General features: G+C 43.0%; 1 protein-coding gene across 1 annotated transcript in view; it reads right to left on the bottom strand.

Moving 5' to 3' along the window:
• Nucleotides 1-1338: 1338 nt before the first annotated feature.
• Nucleotides 1339-21579, bottom strand: part of LOC124257997 (brefeldin A-inhibited guanine nucleotide-exchange protein 3-like) — a 62879-nt gene continuing 42638 nt past the window's right edge. The window contains 12 exon segments of the mRNA XM_046692074.1: nt 1339-2952; nt 6225-6535; nt 8814-9407; nt 10414-10541; nt 11228-11361; nt 11535-11763; nt 13904-14021; nt 15252-15422; nt 15705-16186; nt 16964-17138; nt 17579-17840; nt 20384-20563. Coding sequence (XP_046548030.1) covers nt 2677-2952; nt 6225-6535; nt 8814-9407; nt 10414-10541; nt 11228-11361; nt 11535-11763; nt 13904-14021; nt 15252-15422; nt 15705-16186; nt 16964-17138; nt 17579-17840; nt 20384-20563 — 3060 coding nt within the window. The 3' untranslated portion in view covers nt 1339-2676.

Genomic DNA, 21579 nt, shown 5'->3' with positions numbered 1-21579 from the left:
TAACAAAGATGGACATTTACAAAAATCAGTTTGATGACGATCACTGCTAAATTATACGTCATTGATGATGATCCGAGAAATATGATGAATCTCACAGCAAGAGAGCTCAAGGGACTTTTCACAATGGAATGAACAAGTTGAGCTTAATGTTCTTTGTGTCAGTTTTCCCACTGAGTGAGTATGGTTTTACGCCACTTTTAGCAATAATCCAGCAACATACACAATGTAACCATGTGGGGAATCGAACCCAGGTCCTCAGCGTGACAGGGGAACCACTATAACCACTATGCTACCCCATCATCCCGGAGGGCTTGTACAATTTCCAACCCTTTACATCCCCACATATTACTCTACAGCCTCGAATGTATGCATTCACATGGACCTTAAACATCTGCTGTGATCACTGTGTAGAGTGAGTGAGTGAGTTTAGTTTTATGCCGCTTTTAACAGTATTCTAGCAATATCACGGCGATGGACAGCAGAAATGGGCTTCACACATTGTACCCATGTGGGGAATCGAACCCATGTCTTCGCATCACAAGCTAAGCTTTAACCATTAGGCTACCCCACCCCCCCTTCAGTGTGGAGAGACAGAGCATCTTCCCCTCACAACCACGACGTTGATGATGCAGTACAGATGATGTTGTGTGACGCTGATACCACTACCTCTAACATCTAAAGTATAAACAAAAACTACTGAGCAGAAATATGACACCATCAGGAATAACATACACAAAACACATACATTACAACACAGATACAATAGGAAAATATACTTTAAAATAGTTTCATAAGTTCTTCATTTGTCGTCAACTGTGTCACATGATGTAACCACAGCGAATGTAACGTAAACCAAGTCGTCAAGACCCTGTGTCCATCTTGGATATCCATCTAACAATGAACTCAGCAATATTCCAGCTATACTCCCCATCAAAAGTTTAGACTCACAAGTGTAAATGTAGCCACTTAAGTCAACTCTTCTAAACTAGATTTTGCAAAAATTTTCATACTGTTTAAAGGTTCTGTTTTCACATGAACTGATGTATTGTAAAACAAATTCGTAACATTGAAAAGATTAATGTCATGGGCTAAAAAAATGTTGAAACTGAGTGAAAATTGGCGAATTTATAACAAAATTTACACAACACAGCTGTTCACATGCACGATATTTGCACATGCTTTTAAGCAATTTAATGCATGATCCTCGTGCAATTCATCTGCATAAAGTTTGCAGTTGGTTCCCCAAAGTTAGGGGAGAAATTCATCTTTGATGTAACTTCACATATATGCATAACATATAGTGAGTGCTTTAAGTGAGTCTAAACTTTTGATGGGTAGTATATATGAACTCAGCAATATTCCAGCTATATGACAGCAGTCTGTAAATTATTGAGTCGCAACCTGACAATCATGTGATTGATATTACGAACAAAGACTGATCTGGCCATCACCAAGCCTGACCACGGGATCCAATTCTCTACCTGTTTGTATCAGCATAGGTTCCAATTCTAAGCAGGAATCATGTACCCTGTAACATGTTCTATAATCAGTGAAAGCTGCTAATGCCACGGTCAGCAAGATTCCAACAATATCACTCAAGCCTGTGAATAAGAGCTCCGACAATTCCGTGATTGAAAGCACGAGCAACAGTCCACACCAGGAAATGTTGTCAATAACATTCATGCTATTAGTAGTTCAAGCAACCCTTCACTTTCTGCTGGTAGAATCACAATACAAACATTTGGCATAGAAATATGATTATTTGATCTTCCAACAAAATTTCAACATTTCCATAGAACAGGAGTGAGTGCGTGGGTATGGTTTTACGCCGCTTTTAGCAATATTCCAGCAATATCACGGCGGGGGACACCAGAAATAGGCTTCACACATTGTACCCATGTGGGGAATCGAACCCGGGTCTTCGGCGTGACGAGCGAACGCTTTAACCACTAGGCTGCCTCACTGCCCCCCATAGAACAGGAACCCAGACACAGAGGTTGCATTAAATAAATCCACATCACCACATCTCCAGATTCTCTTTGGTTACAGATGCTTTCCATCTGTGTCGCTCCAGTAATTACCTAGAAGCTGGGATTCTGGATTACTCAACAAATCTGGTATCCCAATATTGACATTTTCCAATCTAAAAGTAAAATGTCTGAAACGACTGTCGTATTTCCAAACACTTCAAAGGAAATCATGAATACAATTCCTTGACAGGAGACCAACGATAAAGATGACTGATAAAATATGCAAGACATATGTAACCTTCAAAAATACATCTTGTAAACTGATGCAAAGTCTCAGTCAATCTTAAAATGGATATTCCCCATCCCCAAACTAAACATTAGAGCTCACATGTCCTTTAAGACTAAAATCACAAAGGAATTAACAGAAAAAGTACTATTTCATCATAAGACTTCCACAGACGGCTAAAAGCCTATCTCTTCCCTGAAGCCTATCCCTCCTACACTTTGTGCTGCTCCATTGATACCAGGTGCCATAGAAATCCATTATTATCATATAAGCCTTTAAGCCTGCAACCCCAAACCAGCTTCATCATTTTAAACCATTTCCCGGCTACCAGCATGTTTTGTGTGGCATGTTAATCTTATCACAATTAAAATGATATCACAATTGATGAATACAACCAAATCTTCAAAAATAGTCTCCCTGCTAGCACGTGCTGACATCACTCTGTGCTGGCTCCGAATCTTTCGGCTTCAAGTCAACAGGTTTCTCCAGTGAGAAGCCATACATGCTCCCGAGTCTGTAGAACCAGTCTGCCAAGGTTTCTTTCAGCTTGGGGTCGTCAGCGTGACATATGAGCTGGTTGACACAGTTGAAGACTGCGGGGAGCAGGGCACGGAACTGGGGCTGCGGAAGCTGGAGGAACAGACGGAGGATAGTGCACAGCATCTCAGACCACGACATCACGTGTGCCTCACTGTCCTGGAACAGACAAATTGTTACTTGTTAGAGAATCTGGCTGCTGCACTGTCTGGTGTTAAAAGCTGATACAATACCTGGCAGCAAATATGCAAATGACATTGTATTTTGTGTGTATGTGTGTGCTTGTACATGTGTCTGTGTCTGTCTTTCTCTGTATCTGTGTCATTCTGTCTGTGTCGTATGTGTGTGAGCATGTGTCTGTCTCTGTGCCTGTCCGTGCATGTGTGTAGGTTTGTCTATGACTCTGTGCATCTCCTGCTATAGCTAGAATATTGCTAAATGTGCAGCATTAAACAACAAAGCCAAACTGTTTACATCTGTGTATGTCATTCTGTCTGTGTTGAGTTTGTGTGCATATGTGTCTGTCTGAAGGTCTGTCTGTGTGTGTGTGTGTGTGTGTGTGTGTGTGTGTGTGTGTGTGTGTGTGTGTGTGTATGTGTCTGTCTATGTCTGAGTGTATATGTGTCTCTCTGAAGGTCTGTCTATGTGTGTGTGGATATGTGTCTGTCTGAAGGTCTGTCTATGTCTGTGTGTATAAATGTCTCTGAAGGTCTGTCTATAAGTGTGTGTTTATAGTGTGTCTGCCTGAAGGTCTATGTCTGTGTGTATGTGTCTGTCTGAAAGTCTGTCTATGTCTGTGTGTATATATGTGTCTCTGAAGGTCTGTCTATGTCTGTGTGTATATGTGTCTCTGAAGGTCTGTCTATGTCTGTGTGTATATGTGTCTCTGAAGGTCTGTCTATGTCTGTGTGTATGTGTCTCTGAAGGTCTGTCTATGTCTCTGTGTATATGTGTCTGTCTGAAGGTCTGTCTATGTCTGTGTGTATATGTGTTGGTCTCTCTCTCTCTCTCTCTCTCTCTCTGTGTGTGTGTATGTGTATGTCTGAAGGTCTGTCTATGTCTGTGTGTATATGTGTCTCTGAAGGTCTGTCTATGTCTGTGTGTATATGTGTCTCTGAAGGTCTGTCTATGTCTGTGTGTATATGTGTCTCTGAAGGTCTGTCTATGTCTGTGTGTATATGTGTCTCTGAAGGTCTGAAGGTCTGTCTGTGTGTGTGTGTATGTGTTGGTCTGAAGGTCTGTCTATGTCTGTGTGTATATGTGTGTCGTCTCTGAAGGTCTGTCTATGTCTGTGTGTATATGTGTCTCTGAAGGTCTGTCTATGTCTGTGTGTATATGTGTCTCTGAAGGTCTGTCTATGTCTGTGTGTATATGTGTCTCTGAAGGTCTGTCTATGTCTGTGTGTATATATGTGTCTGTCTGAAGGTCTGTCTATGTCTGTGTGTATATATGTTGGTCTCAAGGTCTGTCTATGTCTCTGTGTATATGTGTCTGTCTGAAAGTCTGTCTATGTGTGTGTGTATATGTGTCTGTGTGTATATGTGTCTCTGAAGGTCTGTCTATGTCTTGTGTCTATGTATATGTGTCTGTCTGAAGGTCTGTCTATGTGTGTGTGTGTATAAATGTGTCTCTGAAGGTCTGTCTGAAGGTCTGTGTGTGTATATGTGTCTGCCTGAAGGTCTATAAATGTGTGTGTATGTGTCTGTCTGAAGGTCTGTCTATGTCTGTGTGTATATGTGTCTGTCTGAAGGTCTGTCTGTGTGTGTGTGTATAAATGTGTCTGAAGGTCTGTCTATGTCTGTGTGTATGAAATGTGTGTCTCTGTGTGTCTATAAATGTGATGGTCTGTCTATGTGTGTGTGTATATATATGTGTCTGTGAAGGTCTGTGTGTCTGTATATGTGTCTGTCTGAAGGTCTGTCTATGTGTGTGTGTATATGTGTCTGTCTGAAGGTCTGTCTATGTCTGTGTGTATAAATGTCTCTGAAGGTCTGTCTATGTGTGTGTGTGTGTGCCTGTATGTCTGTATATGTGTCTGTCTGAAGGTCTGTCTATGTCTGTGTGTATATGTGTCTGTCTGAAGGTCTGTCATGTCTATGTGTATGTGTCTGTCTGAAGATGTGTCTATGTCTGATATGGTCTGTCTATGTCTGTGTGTATATGTGTCTCTGAAGGTCTGTCTATGTCTCTGTGTATATGTGTCGGTCTGAAAGTCTGTCTATGTGTGTGTGTGTATATGTGTCTGCCTGAAGGTCTATGTCTGTATGTGTGTGTGTATGTCTGAAGGTCTGTCTGTCTGAAGGTCTGTCTATGTCTGTGTGTATATGTGTCTCTGATGGTCTGTCTATGTGTGTGTGTATATGTGTCTGCCTGAAGGTCTATGTCTGTATGTGTATGTGTCTGTCTGAAGGTCTGTCTATGTCTATGTGTATATGTGTCTGTCTGAAGGTCTGTGTATGTGTGTATATGTGTCGGTATGAAGGTCTGTCTATGTCTGTGTGTATAAATGTCTCTGATGGTCTGTCTATGTGTGTGTGTATATGTGTCTGCCTGAAGGTCTATGTCTGTATGTGTGTGTATGTGTCTGTCTGAAGGTCTGTCTATGTCTGTGTGTATATGTGTCTGTCTGAAGGTCTGTGTATGTGTGTATATGTGTCTGTCTGAAGGTCTGTCTATGTCTGTGTGTATAAATGTCTCTGAAGGTCTGTCTATGTCTGTGTGTGTATATGTGTTTGTCTGAAGGTCTGTCTATGTCTGTGTGTATATGTGAAGGTCTGTCTATGTCTGTGTGTATATGTGTCTGTCTGAAGGTCTGTGTCTGTGTGTATATTTGTCAGTATGAAGGTCTGTTTATGTCTGTGTGTATAAATGTCTCTGAAGGTCTGTCTATGTGTGTGTGTGTATATGTGTCTGTCTGAAGGTCTGTCTATGTCTGTGTGTATAAATGTCTCTGAAGGTCTGTCTATGTGTGTGTGTGTGTATATATGTGTCTGCCTGAAGGTCTATGTCTCTGTGTGTATGTGTCTGTCTGAAGGTCTGTCTATGTGTGTGTGTATATGTGTCTGTCTGAAGGTCTGTCTATGTGTGTGTGTGTATATGTGTCTGTCTGAAGGTCTGTGTATGTGTGTGTATATATGTGTCTGTCTGAAGGTCTATGTCTATGTCTGTGTGTGTGTGTATGTCTCTGTGTATCTGTTTATGTCGTTCTCTCTGTTTGTGTCCCATTATTATATACTGAGGGAAACAAATAAGGGAACACATGAAAGTACAAGTGTTCCTTTATTCTTTTCCAAGTTTCACAAGCTTTGTATTGCACTGTGGGTGAGGATCTTAGAATAAATAGAGGAACACTGTGTTGAAGTGATGTTCCCTTGTTTTCGTCAGTATATTATAGACTATTAGATATTTCAAACTCAGTTAAAAACCCTCACCTTTAATATTGAGTTTTTCTGCTGCTTGTCAATCTCTTCATCCACTGCTTCCTTCCTCCCGAGCTTGGACAGGTCCTTCTTCCTCTTGGTGAACTTGACGAAGGATGGCATGGAGTGCTGCTGCTTGCGTCGCTTGTACTGGGACATGAGGGACTGGATGAACTTGTCCGTGGCCACCGTGTACACCTTGCTCTCGTGCTCCTCCCTCAGTTCCCGCTTGCTGCGGGTGTGTACCGGGGATGGGGTGTCGGCTCGCTCCTCAAACGGGGGAGGTGTCGTGGCATCCACTGGGCAGGTCTCCACCTGGGATTCTGAAATTCAGAAAGTTTTACGGAAGGTGGATGTCAGTGAGGGTCATCTGTGCTTAGACATATACTAGATTTACACAGAAAAATCTAGAAGCTAATACAGGGTACTACAACCATATAGGTTGTTGGAGAACCATCTGGAGTATGGAGGGGCTATATAAGGGGAGCTAACTCTTGCCTCTCACCTCACATCTCAAGTTACACGAGTCATGTGTTGCCATGGTATTAATGGACATATTGTTTTGGAATTTAATTGCATGTTTATATAATATACCTTGGAAGAGTGAGTGAGTTGGGTTTTACGTCACCTTTAGCAATATTCCAGTACTATCAATGTGGCGGGGACACCAGAAATGGGCTTCACACATTGTGCCCATGTGGGGAGTCGAACCCAGGTCTTCAGCGTGACGAGCTAACACTGTAACCACTAGGTTACCCCACCGCTCCTCAAGTTACATGAAGACAGCGTCGTGTGTGATGAACTCTGCTTCAGCAAGATGGATTAATGTTGCTGAAGGTGAACATAACCATCACTGTCTTTATTGCTCAGGGGTGGAAATAACCCATTGCCCGACATCCGAGTCCAGTGTTTTTTTCTGTCGGGCAAGCAGATTTGTATATCACACTGTACCGGTGTCCAGTTGACTTTCCAATTTTAATTATGTTGTTTATTTAAAAAATCAGCAAGAAAACGGTCGGTAAATTGGAAAAAATATCAGGGCAAGTGACTTTACATGTGCCACTATACCGGGGTACACTATCAATTTTAAAGTTATTTACACCCCTGTTGCTATAATCACTGCTTTTGTAATATATCCCAACACGAGTTGAATTTGACGATTGCATTGCTTGCGCTATATCGGGTGAGTACGTGTGCGATCGGAGTGCACAAAAAGTTTCACTGGTAGGGCGGATGCCCAGTCGCTGACGTGAGAAGTTTTATTGACAATGGAAATCGGGAAGTAAAGTTATATAAAAAGCAAACAAACATAAATATTATTTACCCGAGATCGTTAATACCACTTTTGATGCAAAATCAGTTGCCTTTATAACAAAAAATAGCAAGCGAAAATTCAGTAAGATCAGTCGTCTGCTGGTGACAGGCAATTTATAAATAGGAAGCCACGTGATCACAACACTCCCTCGCAGTGCGGAGCAAAAAGTATGGCTCATCGTCGAAAACCCATACAAAATACCCGGATGTTACAAGCGGCCACTGTTTCGCCGATATGATGTCATCAACGCTATTTTTGTAGGAAACACTTGATATTTTTGTGTGAAATAGATGAATATATCCTTTATCACTCGAGGTTAGTAAAATAAAAACTTTAAATGATATCACAGATAAAAATTACGTTTTTGTCTTACATCGTCGAAAACCCCCTGGCACCGGGATACTGCTTGAATCTGTACTCCCACTTTATTTTGTTCTGTCATAATGATACCTTGTATTGATTTGTGAACTTAGTGATTTCCGAATACAATTGTTAATTACATCACGTAGCTTTGTTGTTTGTTGGTATTACACTTAGTTCTTTTATGGACTGATTCCCCGTTAACCTGAAAGTTTCAACTTTGGAAGGGCCGGTGGGGTAGCCCAGTATTTAAAGCTGCCATCATTGCATTGAAGACCCGGGTTATATTCCCCACATGGGCACAATGTGTGAAGCTTATTTCTGGTCTCACTCAATGTGATATTGCTGGAATATTGCTAAATATAAAACTAACCTCATTCACTCAACTTGGAATCAACTAGTGTTGGGATTGGTAAACATCTCACAATTGATAACTGGTTCATTACAATCGATCAGTCATCGAAAATAATAGGTTAGCGCCATTTATCAAATTCTCCTGGTTATGTCTGTTAATGCACAAAAATATAGAAAAAACGTGTAGTTCTTTCGGTTGTTCTTTTTGCAAATTGCACAAAATGCATTTACAAATTTCACATCTTCAAGGATGACTAGTATGGTATGAACCTAAATTTCATGGATAATTCAATCAGGACAAGGAATGAGCTTGTAGTGCTTGTAAAAAGTAACAGACAAAACCAACCTTGTGAAAATAGTTGTTAATGCAAACCAGTGATCCAAAATTGTTTGTGTTCGATTATGAGAAAACATGATCGATTGCTTGGTCGTTTAGTCATTGCGACCAATCTTCGATTATTTCAATTAATCGGACCACCACTTCAATCTACATGTAACAGGAACAATGAGTATTTTTGGACTTATCCAACACAAACACAAACTGAAATCTCTATATAAATAATAACACTAACCTTCCTGTGTCTCCACACCAACTGTTGTCATGGTGACAAATCCATCCGAAGTCACTTCAGTTTTTGTTTCCTCCTCGGACGTCTTCCGTTCGGTTGGTTCATTGAGGTCATCGGGCTGGGCAATCAGGAAGAACAACGACTGGTCAGCCATGCGGTCGAAGCAGGACAACCCGTCCTTGTCCAGCAGGATGTCCACATAGGTCTGACACAACTCGTCACAAGTATTCTGCAGCAACTGGATAAAAGCTGCCGGGTTGGCATCAATCGGTTCCACAGAGCTCCTGCTTTTGATCTTCATGTCAATCTCCCCATTGTCAAGGCTACCCTGTTTGAGCACCTCGTCCAGGAAGGAGCGAGTCCTCTCTAGGGTGAGACTGTTGAGATGGGCACAGATCTCCAGGAGGGAATGGATGTAGAAGATGATGCTCGACCCGGCCTGCTTGTACAGGTTGGCAGCCACCTCCAACCCTGCCACCTTCTGGATGAGGAACTTGAGGCCGGGCCGAGTGTCAAAGTCACAGGCCAGCTTGTAGGAGCTGTACAGCATATCCAAGAACTGGAGGACATTGCGGGTCGACATGCAGGAGATTAGACCTGGTCACAAAACAATGACAATCAGTTCCGCCTAAACAATTTAGAATGTTGCCTTCTGATTGGTCCACCAGTGAGTGAGTGAGTGAGTTTAGTTTTACGTCGCACTCAGCATTATTCCAGCTATATGGCGGCGGTCTGTAAATAATCGAGTCTGGACCACACAATCCAGTGATCAACAGCATGAGCATCAATCTGCGCAATTGGGAACTGATGACACGTGTCAACCAAGCCAGCAAGCCTGACCACCCGATCCCGTTAGTCGCCTCTTACGACAAGCATGGGTTACTGAAGGTTCATTCTAACCCGGACCTTCACTGCTCTGGTCCACCAGTGATATACCTATCTACATTCAACTGATGATGGCAACCCCACAAAGAAACTATTCCTTAAACACTTCCTTAACATTCAAACATGACGAGAAGGCAATATCAAATACTGATATTAATAAACAAGGTGAAAGTTGCTCTTCAGTGTGGCAATGTAATTAACGAGTGAGTGAGTTTAGGTTTACGCCGCACTCCGCAATATCCCAGCCATATGGGGACGGTCTGTAAATAATCGAGTCTGGACCAGACAATCCAGTGATCAACAGCATGGGTGTTACATGTGTCAACCAAGGCGGCGACCCTGACCAACCGATCCGGTTAGTCGCCTCTTACAACAGGTATGGGTTACTGAAGATCAATTCTAACCCGGATCTTCACAGGTTGGCAATGTATTTACAGAAAAGAATCCCATGAATCGTGATAATGAAATTGCATTTAGAAAAACACTGATGTCAACACAGCTTGACACTGATTTGAAAACCTTGAAACCTGAACATGTTTCGATACATTTGATGGGATCAAACTACATTTGAAACCTCTAAACAAAAAATACTGTAGGTTTATGTTTAACATTCGTCATTTACACACTCAAATTATATTTGTGTCAAGATACACCAATGACAAATTATACACAAAAGGACTGGTTCTAGGATTAAAAACTTGAGAAACTTGAGGGGTACCTGTAAGGCCAGAGCCCTTTCTGTTTTCTGCTGACCGGCCTTCAGTGCCCTCTAGCAGCAGGTAGCCGACGGTCTGCAACAACAGCTGGTGGGACAGAAGACCCACTACCACGTTCCGGAACGGCACTCTGGAAATATACTCTCGCTCTCAACACACTAGTTATAGAATGGAACATCTGTGGTCGCTACCTGTCAAATTATTCTCTTCCAGAACCTACAGGTATTACTGAGAACGTTTCAATACAAGGAATCAATTCCTCTGCAATCACAGATCAAGTCGCAAAGACTTGGTTTCAACATTAACACTATTAAACAGCAGAAATTGTTTACATCTGTGGTAGTCGTCCACAGTGCTACCATCACCTCCATGTCTTGGGTAACACTTTGGAATAGAGATGTGAGTTCATGATTTCTATGCAATCTGTGAACCCCATGAACATCTCTGATGTACTCAGCTTGTCCTGCTGCCTACCTATTATCTGAAATTACTTGTGGATATGAGGTCAGGGTACTGGTCAGGGTACTGAGATGTGGTCAGGGATACCTGATGTGGTCAGGGTACTGGAGATGTGGTCAGGGTACTGGGTGTTACCTGGTGGAGATGTGTGGTCAGGGTACTGGGTGTTACCTGGGAGATCAGGGTGGTCAGGGTACTGGGTGTTACCTGGGTGTTACCTGGTACTGGAGATGTGGTCAGGGTACTGGGTGTTACCTGGTAGAGATGTGGTCAGGGTACTGGGTGTTACCTGGTAGAGATGTGGTCAGGGTACTGGGTGTTACCTGGTGGAGATGTGGTCAGGGTACTGGGTGTTACCTGGTAGAGATGTGGTCAGGGTTCAGGCTGTCCTTATGGTTAGGTGGGTACAGCAGGAAGACATATGACTGGTCCTCCTCCATGTCAAACTGTATCTGCGGCATCTGGCACATCTGGCTCTCCAACAGGAACACCTGAAACATGGACAGTGGAGTGCCAAGATACATACAAGCACCTGCTCACACAGACTAAACAACAGTTACAGAGGGACTGCAGTTTAATGGTAATTTCAGGTGACTTCAACAATGGGATTCATCAATTATACCCAAGAGGGTTATTGCACATCAGAATGACAACTTCTCCCTACCTGCTGAGCCAGCTGTTTGAGTCGGAAACATTCCATCTTCGTACAGTCCTTTCTGGTGGCGACCTTCACCTGGCCGATGTCGCCGTAGAAGTTTTCGGAGTTGGCGTGGAAGAGCACCATGAGTTGTCGGATGTTGAAGGTGGTCACGTCCAACGCCCTCTGTAGGGCTGCTGCACTCATCTGCCACATCTCCTCCGTCAGCAGAGGGCCCCCGCTCAACATCACATGCCTGCAACATTCATAGAGTGAGTGAGTTGAGTTTGATCCCACACTGTATGTCAGTCACATCATAGCGTGTTAGTGTGGGAGGAAGCCTGAAGTTATGTAGGTCTTCACCACATGGTAAAGCTCACAAGAAGCAATGGAAAACAAACACTCCTTGTCTTAAATCAGTCCTTAAAATGAAAACACGTAGCAAAACCTTTAAAATAGCAAACTTTTAATTGCCCTTATATTACATTAACTGTGTTGATCAGTGGATTGTCTGGTCCAGACTCAATTATTTACAGACCGTCACCATATAGCTGGAATATTGCTGAGTAGAGCGTAAAACTAAACTCACTCACCTTAACTGCAGGCCCTCTGTCTCCAAATGAGAACTATAAGCCAGGAATATACATGTGGACTTTGCAAGCTACAGGCCCACCATCAGCAGTGACACAACCAATCCCAACAACAAGTGACATGAGTCAGATTGTGACTAAAATTATCATGAGATGACCCCTCTTATGCTGTCAATCCCTGTACCATTGTGTAGCATGGGCAAGTTTGTGCTGTTCCTAATACCGTTGTGAACCCCAACCCCTTTCCCTGCCTCCATTAAAGACGTCAACTTGTACACATTACAACATGTTTCTTAAACGACTTTTTCCAGTGACTCCGTAAGGACGTCCAGAGTGTCGCCGGATACAGCCCGAATATCGTGACTCACCTGACACAGGAGCACCCAAGGCGGGAGATGTTCTCCACGGGCTGAGCAGCACACTCCGTAAGGACGTCCAGAGTGTGCCTGGATACAGCCCGAATATCGTGACTCACCTGAGACAGGAGCACCCAAGGCGGGAGATGTTCTCCACGGGCTGAGCAGCACACTCCGTAAGGACGTCCAGAGTGTGCCTGGATACAGCCCGAATATCGTGACTCACCTGAGACAGGAGCACCCAAGGCGGGAGATGTTCTCCACGGGCTGAGCAGCACACTCCGTAAGGACGTCCAGAGTGTGCCTGGATACAGCCCGAATATCGTGACTCACCTGAGACAGGAGCACCCAAGGCGGGAGATGTTCTCCACGGGCTGAGCAGCACACTCCGTAAGGACGTCCAGAGTGTGCCTGGATACAGCCCGAATATCGTGACTCACCTGAGACAGGAGCACCCAAGGCGGGAGATGTTCTCCACGGGCTGAGCAGCACACTCCGTAAGGACGTCCAGAGTGTGCCTGGATACAGCCCGAATATCGTGACTCACCTGACACAGGAGCACCCAAAGGCGGGAGATGTTCTCCACGGGCTGAGCAGCACCTCCGTAAGGGCGCCCAGAGTGTGCCTGGATACAGCCGAATATCGTGACTCACCTGAGACAGGAGCACCCAAGGCGGGAGATGTTCTCCACGGGCTGAGCAGCACACTCCATAAGGACGTCCAGAGTGTGCCTGGATACAGCCCGAATATCGTGACTCACCTGAGACAGGAGCACCAAAGGCCAAGGAGAATGTTCTCCACGGGCTGAGCAGCACACTCCGTGGGGCGTCCAGAGTGTGCCTGGATACAGCCGAATATCGTGACTCACCTGAGACAGGAGCACCCAAGGCGGGGAGATGTTCTCACGGGCTGGGAGATGTTCTCCACAGGGCTGAGCAGCACAAGGCGGGAGATGTTCTCCCGGGCTGGGCAGCACAGGGCGCCCAGAGTGTGCCTGGATACAGCCGGAATATCGTGACTCACCTGAGACAGGAGCACCCAAGGCGGGAGATGTTCTCCACGGGCTGGGCAGCACACTCCGTAAGGACGTCCAGAGTGTGCCTGGATACAGCCGGAATATCGTGACTCACCTGAGACAGGAGCACCCAAGGCGGGAGATGTTCTCCACGGGCTGGGCAGCACACTCCGTAGGGACGTCCAGAGTGTGCCTGGATACAGCCGGAATATCGTGACTCACCTGAGACAGGAGCACCCAAGGCGGGAGATGTTCTCCACGGGCTGGGCAGCACACTCCGTAAGGACGTCCAGAGTGTGCCTGGATACAGCCGAATATCGTGACTCACCTGAGACAGGAGCACCCAAGGCGGGAGATGTTCTCTACGGGCTGGGCAGCACACTCCGTAAGGACGTCCAGAGTGTGCCTGGATACAGCCCGAATATCGTGACTCACCTGAGACAGGAGCACCCAAGGCGGGAGATGTTCTCCACGGGCTGGGCAGCACACTCCGTAAGGACGTCCAGGGTCTGCTTCAGCATGAACTCCAGGTGAGGGTGCTCCTCCTCCCGACCTGCACCAGTCATAATAATAATACATTTTAACAATAATACATTTGTAAAGCGCCTAATATCAACCTTACAGATGCTCAGTGGCGCTAATACAGTGATAAACCTGAACTTATATACATAAAACAGAGAATGATTATCTACTGGCACACAGACAGAAATAGGTGAGTCTTCAGCTGAGATTTAAAGGTGTCTTTAGTGGTTGTATTTCTGGGGTTTTGGGGAAGCGAATTCCAGAGTTGTGGGCTGACGAAAGAGAAGGCGCGTTCGAAAAGTCCATTTAGTGATTTTGGTTGAGTCAAGAGAGAGTCACTGGAGGATCTGAGCTTCCGCTGAGGTGAGTAAGGGGAGATAAGTTCTTTGCGATAGGATGGAAAGTTTTTATTGTAGAGACAGTCGTGAGTGAGGGCGAGGAGTTTGAAGGTGATTCTTGCAGAGATGGGAAGCCAGTGAAGTGACTGAAGCTCAGGAGAGATATGGTCATAGTGGGAAGAACGGGAGATACATCGGGCCACTGAGTTCTGAATTCTTTGAAGTTTCAGAATTGATTTGGCTGACTATATACATATATACATTTGTTAGTCATATATACATATAGTCACATACAGTCATACACAGTCACACACGTCACGTAGTCATATATGTACATATAGTCACAGTTACCAACAGCTTAATATAGTCTGTATGCATACCATCAAAGTCTCAGTCACATACAGTCAGACATTTACAAATATAGAGTCACATACAGTCATTTACATATTCATATACAGTTACAGTTATATACATATATAGTCATATAGCCTCATACAGTCATAGGCGGTGGGGTAGTCTAGTGGTTAAAGCGTTTGCTCATCACGCCGAAGTACGGTTTCGATTCCCCACATGGGTACAATGTGTTAAGCCCATTTCGGGTGTCCCTCACCATGATATTGCTGGAATATTGCAAAAAGTAGTGTAAAGTTAAACAATCTCACTCACTCACTCATACACAGTCACATACCGGTAGTCACAAAAAGCCATATATAATCACAAACCACAGTATTCAGATACAGTTACATGCAACTACACACAGCCTTATAGTCACAATATACATTACCAAACACACACAATCACATATAGTTACATTGAGGCATTTAGTCATATTCACAACCAACAAACCGAAAACAAACTCAGAAAATACTGAAAAGAAGGCGATTCCTGTTTGAAACCTAATTTCAGCAACAACTATGACTTGCCTATGAATTTAGACAGATATTCCACTACTAGGTCCGACATGTTTCCACAACACTGTTTGAAGTTCACTGCTCCGATTTCCCAGTAACCATGGATACGAGAGCCTCTTCGGAGCCATGACTGCAGCATGGGCAAGAGCAGATGGTTGATGTTGTAAACAGCAAACCGAGGACCTGAAACAACGGACACAAATCAAACTTTAGCTATTTACCTCAATCATTATTATTACAACCAACAGTAGTCATTTGTCTTAAACGTGTCCCAGTTCACTAAATGGAGTGGATATTCCAGAACCATTCTGCAGCTAAAGACCATATTATGATGCCCAAATCTCATAAAATACCGTTCAATCTAGTTACATCAACTATTAATAGTCCACATAATGATACCAATATCTAAAATGATGTTTTTGAACTCTAAAGTTTTTGGATTTTTGAAAATACCAGAGTCCCTACCTGGAACATCAGCAGCTGACCTGAGCAGCTCGAACAGCATCTCCATGGTCTGCGGCTGGAAGGTCTTCGGGCAGCTGGATATGGAAGTGGCCAGACCATCAAGCAAGAGAAACCACACATGCAGGATTCGAGAGGGATTATCCAGCTCCTCCAGAGGCACTGGCCGCCATTTTGTGTCAGCAGACGTCAACTTAATGCCTGAGTCAACCAAAGCGGGATCTGACTGAGACTGGTGTGTTTCTGGAGAGAGAGCATCTAGCATCCCTGAATCGGCTGACGTTATGCTTTGTGAGTCAAACACTGGGTCCGACAGTTCAGATATGTGAAATCCTTTTGGCTTATCATCATCTTGTGAGTTTTCTTTCTGGAAGACGTGTCCTGTTTTAGTTTCATCTGACTCTGTGAAGCTCTTGGAGAAGGACTCAAAGTTCATGTTGGGGATTACCGGGTCGACGAGTCGGACAGTGGAGCCCAACTGTATCCTGGGAACAATTCAGTTTTCTTAATACAATAAAGACTTTTTAAACAATTATTTTTTGGGGTTTTATTATTAAAAAGAATTCAATATTACCACCATTCCTGTGCGGTCATTATGCTTTTTACATGAATGTTGAGTAACACAACACTCAGCCGACAATAATAATCAAGTCTCAACCAACAAACCAGTGATTGATATTACGAGCAACAATACATACTGTTAGGGTAAGATGACGTATGCAACCAAGCAATCAAGCCTGACCACCTGATACATAATGTCACTTCCAATGACAAGCACAGGCTGCAGAGGACCAATTCAACCCAGAATCCCCTTGATACTTATTTTGTACAGATATATCATTTTACTTGTTCTCGGAGAGATGTCACAAAAAAGAAGTAAAGATCTATGACATGCACTTTATTTCCCACATCACACAAACAATGCTGTACTATAACCTGTACTACAATGCTGTACTATAACCTGTGAAGATCCGGGTTAGGGTTGGTCTGCAGCAACCCATGCTTGTCATAAGAGGCGACTGACGGGATCAGGTGGTCAGGACCGCTGACTAGCTTGACACATGTCATCGTATCTAAACTGCGTAGACCAATGCTCATGATGTTGATCACTGGATTGTCTGGTCCAGATTGGATTATTTACAAACCACTGCCATACAGCTAGAATATTGCTGAGTACGTCATTAAACGACAAACAAACATACCCTGTACTATAACTGAATACGGTTTTACACCTAACCCTCGCTTGACTACATCCTTCTCACCTCTGAGCACCTTTGAAGTTGGGGCACGCAGGCATCTTCCACATGGAGGCCAGGATCTGGCAACACCGGCGCAGATACTGTAGCGCGGGGATACACAAGTTCTCCCCTGTGGGGCCACCCAGACCCATGTCACTGCCCGAGTCAGACCCATCGTCACTCATTTCCTCAAACATGCCTGAAAATACACGTTCATTAGATTGACCTGACAAGAGCTCTATTGATGTCCTATTGACCTTCCCATGCACGCATAGAATCAGAGTAAATGATTTGGTTTTAATGTGATTTTTTTAAACCCTCTCCCCTATACATGAGGTTAAGATTTTTTACACCCTCAATTCTGTGAACTTGAGTTTAAGATTTTTTTTAATCCTCAACCCTGTGAACATGTGTTTAAGATTGTTTAAACCTTCACCCTGCAAACATGTGTTTAAGATTTTTTAAACCTCAAACCTTTGAGTTAAAGATTTCTTAAATGCTCATCTCTGCAAACATGAGTTGAACACTTTTTAACCCCTCACTCCTGCGAACATGTAGGATTTTTTAATCCCTCAACCCTTCGAACATGAGTTTAAGATTTTTTAACCCCTCATCCCTGCATATATGAAGTCATCTCACCTGGGCCATTGACATATTTCAGAAGACAGAGAATACAGTCGACTGTAGCATTGGCAAACACCAGCACATTGTCCGTGTTGAGATACACCTCAAACACATCGAGCACGGCTGCCACATGGCTCTGTCTCTGTCTGGCCTCGTTCACTTCCTCGTTAGCTGTGTATTCTATCTTCACTGAACGGAGAGCTCCAAACAAGGGCCGCCACCCTGACTGGATCTGTGCTGTGCAGGCCTCCACCAGTTCACAGATAGAACACACGATCTAGATGAATAGAACACATTGCCATTATTCAATAGAACACACAATCTAGATGAATAGAACATACTGCCATCATTCAATAGATCACAAGATCTAGATGAATAGAACACATTGCCATCATTCAATAGAACACACGATCTACATGAATAGAACACATTGCCAACATACAATAGAACACACGATCTAGATGAATAGAACATACTGCCATCATTCAATAGATCACAATATCTAGATGAATAGAACACATTGGCATCATTCAATAGAACACACAATCTAGATGAATAGAACATACTGCCATCATTCAATAAGATCACAAGATCTAGATGAATAGAACACATTGCCATTATTCAATAGAACACACAATTGGGATGAATAGAACACACTGCCCTCGTTCAATAGAACACACGATCTACATGAATAGAACACACTGCCCTCGTTCAATAGAACACACGATCTGGATGAATAGAACACACTGCCCTCGTTCAATCAGAGACCCAGATCAGCTGCGTATTTGGGTAAAATACGCATAGAAAATTTCCAATTACGCATTAAAATATAATTGTTGCGTACAAAGTACACAAAAGGTTAAAAACAAATGCGTAGGGAAAATATTTATAAAAATCGCTTGCGTAATAAAAGGACATCCATTGCTATCAAGTTGTATTGTTAGTATAGGATGAGTGATTATTTATGAAATCATAAGGCAGAACATACCTGCTTAGTAAACTTACTCAATGACGTAATACTTAGGTGAGTAAAATGACTGAAATACGCACATATTTGAAAGCAGTGGGTAACGGAAAATGAAATACCCACTCAACATTCATAATACCCACTCCAAAAAATTACAGTGGGAACAGTACCCACCTCAGCTTAATCTTATCTGGAGCTCTGTTCAATAGAACACACTATCTGGATGAATAGAACACATTGCCATCATTCAATAGAAAACACAATCTGGATGAATAAAACACATTGCCAGCATTCAATATAACACACTATCTGGATGAATAGAACTATCATTCAATAGAACACACAATCGGGATGAATAAAACACTTTGCCATCATTCAACAGAAAACACGATCTAGATGAATAGAACAAACTGCTATCATTCAATAGATCACATGATCTGAATGAATAGAACTAACATTCAATAGAACACAATCGGAATGAATAGAACACATTGCCATCATACAATAGAACACGATGTAGATGAATAGAACAAACTGCTATCATTAAATAGATCACACGATGCTGATGAATAGAACACACTGCCTTCACTGAATAGATCACACAATTAGATGAACAAAACAGTGTCATCACTTTTTGATCCAGTTCAATAGATCATACTGGCATCAATCGATAGAACAAAGGATCTAGATGAACAGAAGACACTGCCATCATTGAATAGAACATGCAATCTAAATGAACAGAACACAGTGTCATCACTGCTTGATCCAGTTCAAGCGAACATACTGGCATCAATCGAAATTCATTGGTGGATGAAGAACACTTAATATTCATTGACACAGGACACTATATCAATACATGAACTTAAGCCTTATTGAGCAAAACTTTAAGTTTATCATGGCATGAGTCCTTAACATAGGAGGATAGCCATATGTGACATGTCATTGATGGCAACCTGCCTAGTAAAACGCCCATCTTATTTTTATTTTTTTATTTTTTTTATTATTATTCTAAGCATTTAAACGGTTTGGCATGGCAGCGTATTTAGGAGAATAGAGCATGGCAGTTTGACCAAGCCTCATTGACATAGTCTCTAATACAGTTAATGGCAGAGGTATACTTTGTTAACTTATAGAATTCAGTGAGCTCTTTCTGTATGAACTGGAATGTTGGTGGGTAATTATTTACGATTATTTACGATTATTTTTGTTTATGAGATAAAATTTCACAAAGCTAAACTGCACATGAATACATGACATGTTTTGTGGATAACAACTGGTTTTCTTCTTCATGTAATGATGTTTCAGAGCTAGTTCTTGTATTCATCTTCGTGCAGCTTCTGAATGCCTTTCAAGAATTTTAAACTGCATACATGTATACAGTGGAAACCGCCTAAGTAAAGACCGCTTAACTAAACATACCGGATAAGTAAACACTTTTCTTTGGTCCTGGCAAATTTCTTCATTAATTATCACTATTAGAGTTCGGTTAACTAAACTCGGATAAGTAAACGATACCGCTTAACTAAACGTCTTCTCACAGTCCCTGGAAGTAAATTACTTAACAAAAGAGACCGGATTACTAAATTAGTGATTATCACATAATCTGACATGAGAGGCACGTGTCAGTCTCCAGCTAAACAAACGTCCTACTTACAGCTCGCTGGCATTATGCAGTTGACAATACACTGACAACTGGAGGCCAGCCCTGATAAGTGGTTCATTGTTACAACTAAACAATTTTGGCAAGACCCTTGAAATTTTACTCATCAGGTTTCCACTGTAGATAGCATGTACAGACTAACAACAAGATCGTACAGGGCAAGTGGTCACATCTGTAGTGTAACCATGGTTACCTGGTCTTGTACATCCCCATCACACAGGTCCATACACAGCATGTCCTCAAACGTCTTACACAGGAACTCGTTGATGTGGAAGTGTGGCCGCTCCTCGCGGTTACTCAGCATTGCCACAATGAAGTCATGGATGCAGGTGACGGACATCTTGGATATGCTCCTGTCCCGACTGCCAGTTGCCTGGCAACAAAGGACAAGCATTAGCTTGGGTCTGCTCATTGTGTATACTATCGTCAGAGACCATATACCGGTATATGGTCTCTGCTATCATGTATCAAAACATTTTTATTCATAGCCTTACTTTTATAAGTTTACCTCATGAATGATTTCCATTCTGTGACAAGAACTTCGATCTGTGTGACGAGTTTATATTAATAAGAAGAATTTCTATCAACAATGGCACACCTTAACATATCTATCTTACCATGTTTTAAACATAACAATATATATACTAGCCACATAAAGAAACTGTGCACATAGAAAAGGCCTTCATAATTGGAATACAACACAGCAAAGACGAAATGATGTAGACACTTTATAAGCTGAAGTATCGGACCCCAAGAAAATGTCAAAAGAACGTGAACAATATCCATAACGATGACACAGAAGTTCAAAATCGAGTAGGGGGTCACACGACGAAGTCACAATGTGGTATGACCACAGCAGTGCATCAACGACGTATAGAGGCTACAAAATGAGCATTGGAGGCCTGGGAAATGGTCTGGGGCGTGGTCACTGCTGTCTGGAACCTGTATCTGAGATGAGTCACCCGAATCCACCTGTCCTGTCTTGGCGTCGTCACGTCGGGAACGCCCAGAACGTGGGTGGTCGGCGACTACTTTAATTTCGTTAACGCCTGACCCATGCAGATATCGTGTTACGATGGCATTGGAAATGTGCTGCCACCTGTTGTTGGCTCATTCCTGCTCGAACCATTCCAATGGCTTCATGACGTTGAGCACATGTTAATCTTGGCATGATGTGCATGTGACTTCTCATGTGAATTGGTGAACGTTTGAATGACCAAAGATCAAGCTTTCGACAGTGACAGCAATTTCAGAGTTTCACATGTGTGCATCTGTACGGGATGCACGTGCAGTAACACATTGCAAGGCCTTAGGCCACCGTCAATGACGTCACGTTGCCTGGCACGTGCATGAGCGTTTGATTGTCTCCAATACTTGTTATGTTCACAA

This window comes from Haliotis rubra, unplaced genomic scaffold (genome assembly GCF_003918875.1).
Source record: "Haliotis rubra isolate DU_JTF1 unplaced genomic scaffold, ASM391887v1 Scf68, whole genome shotgun sequence".
Classification (NCBI taxonomy): Eukaryota; Metazoa; Mollusca; class Gastropoda; order Lepetellida; family Haliotidae; genus Haliotis; species Haliotis rubra.
Note: the sequence above shows the minus strand (reverse complement) of the source record. Positions and strands in the feature narration are given on the sequence as shown.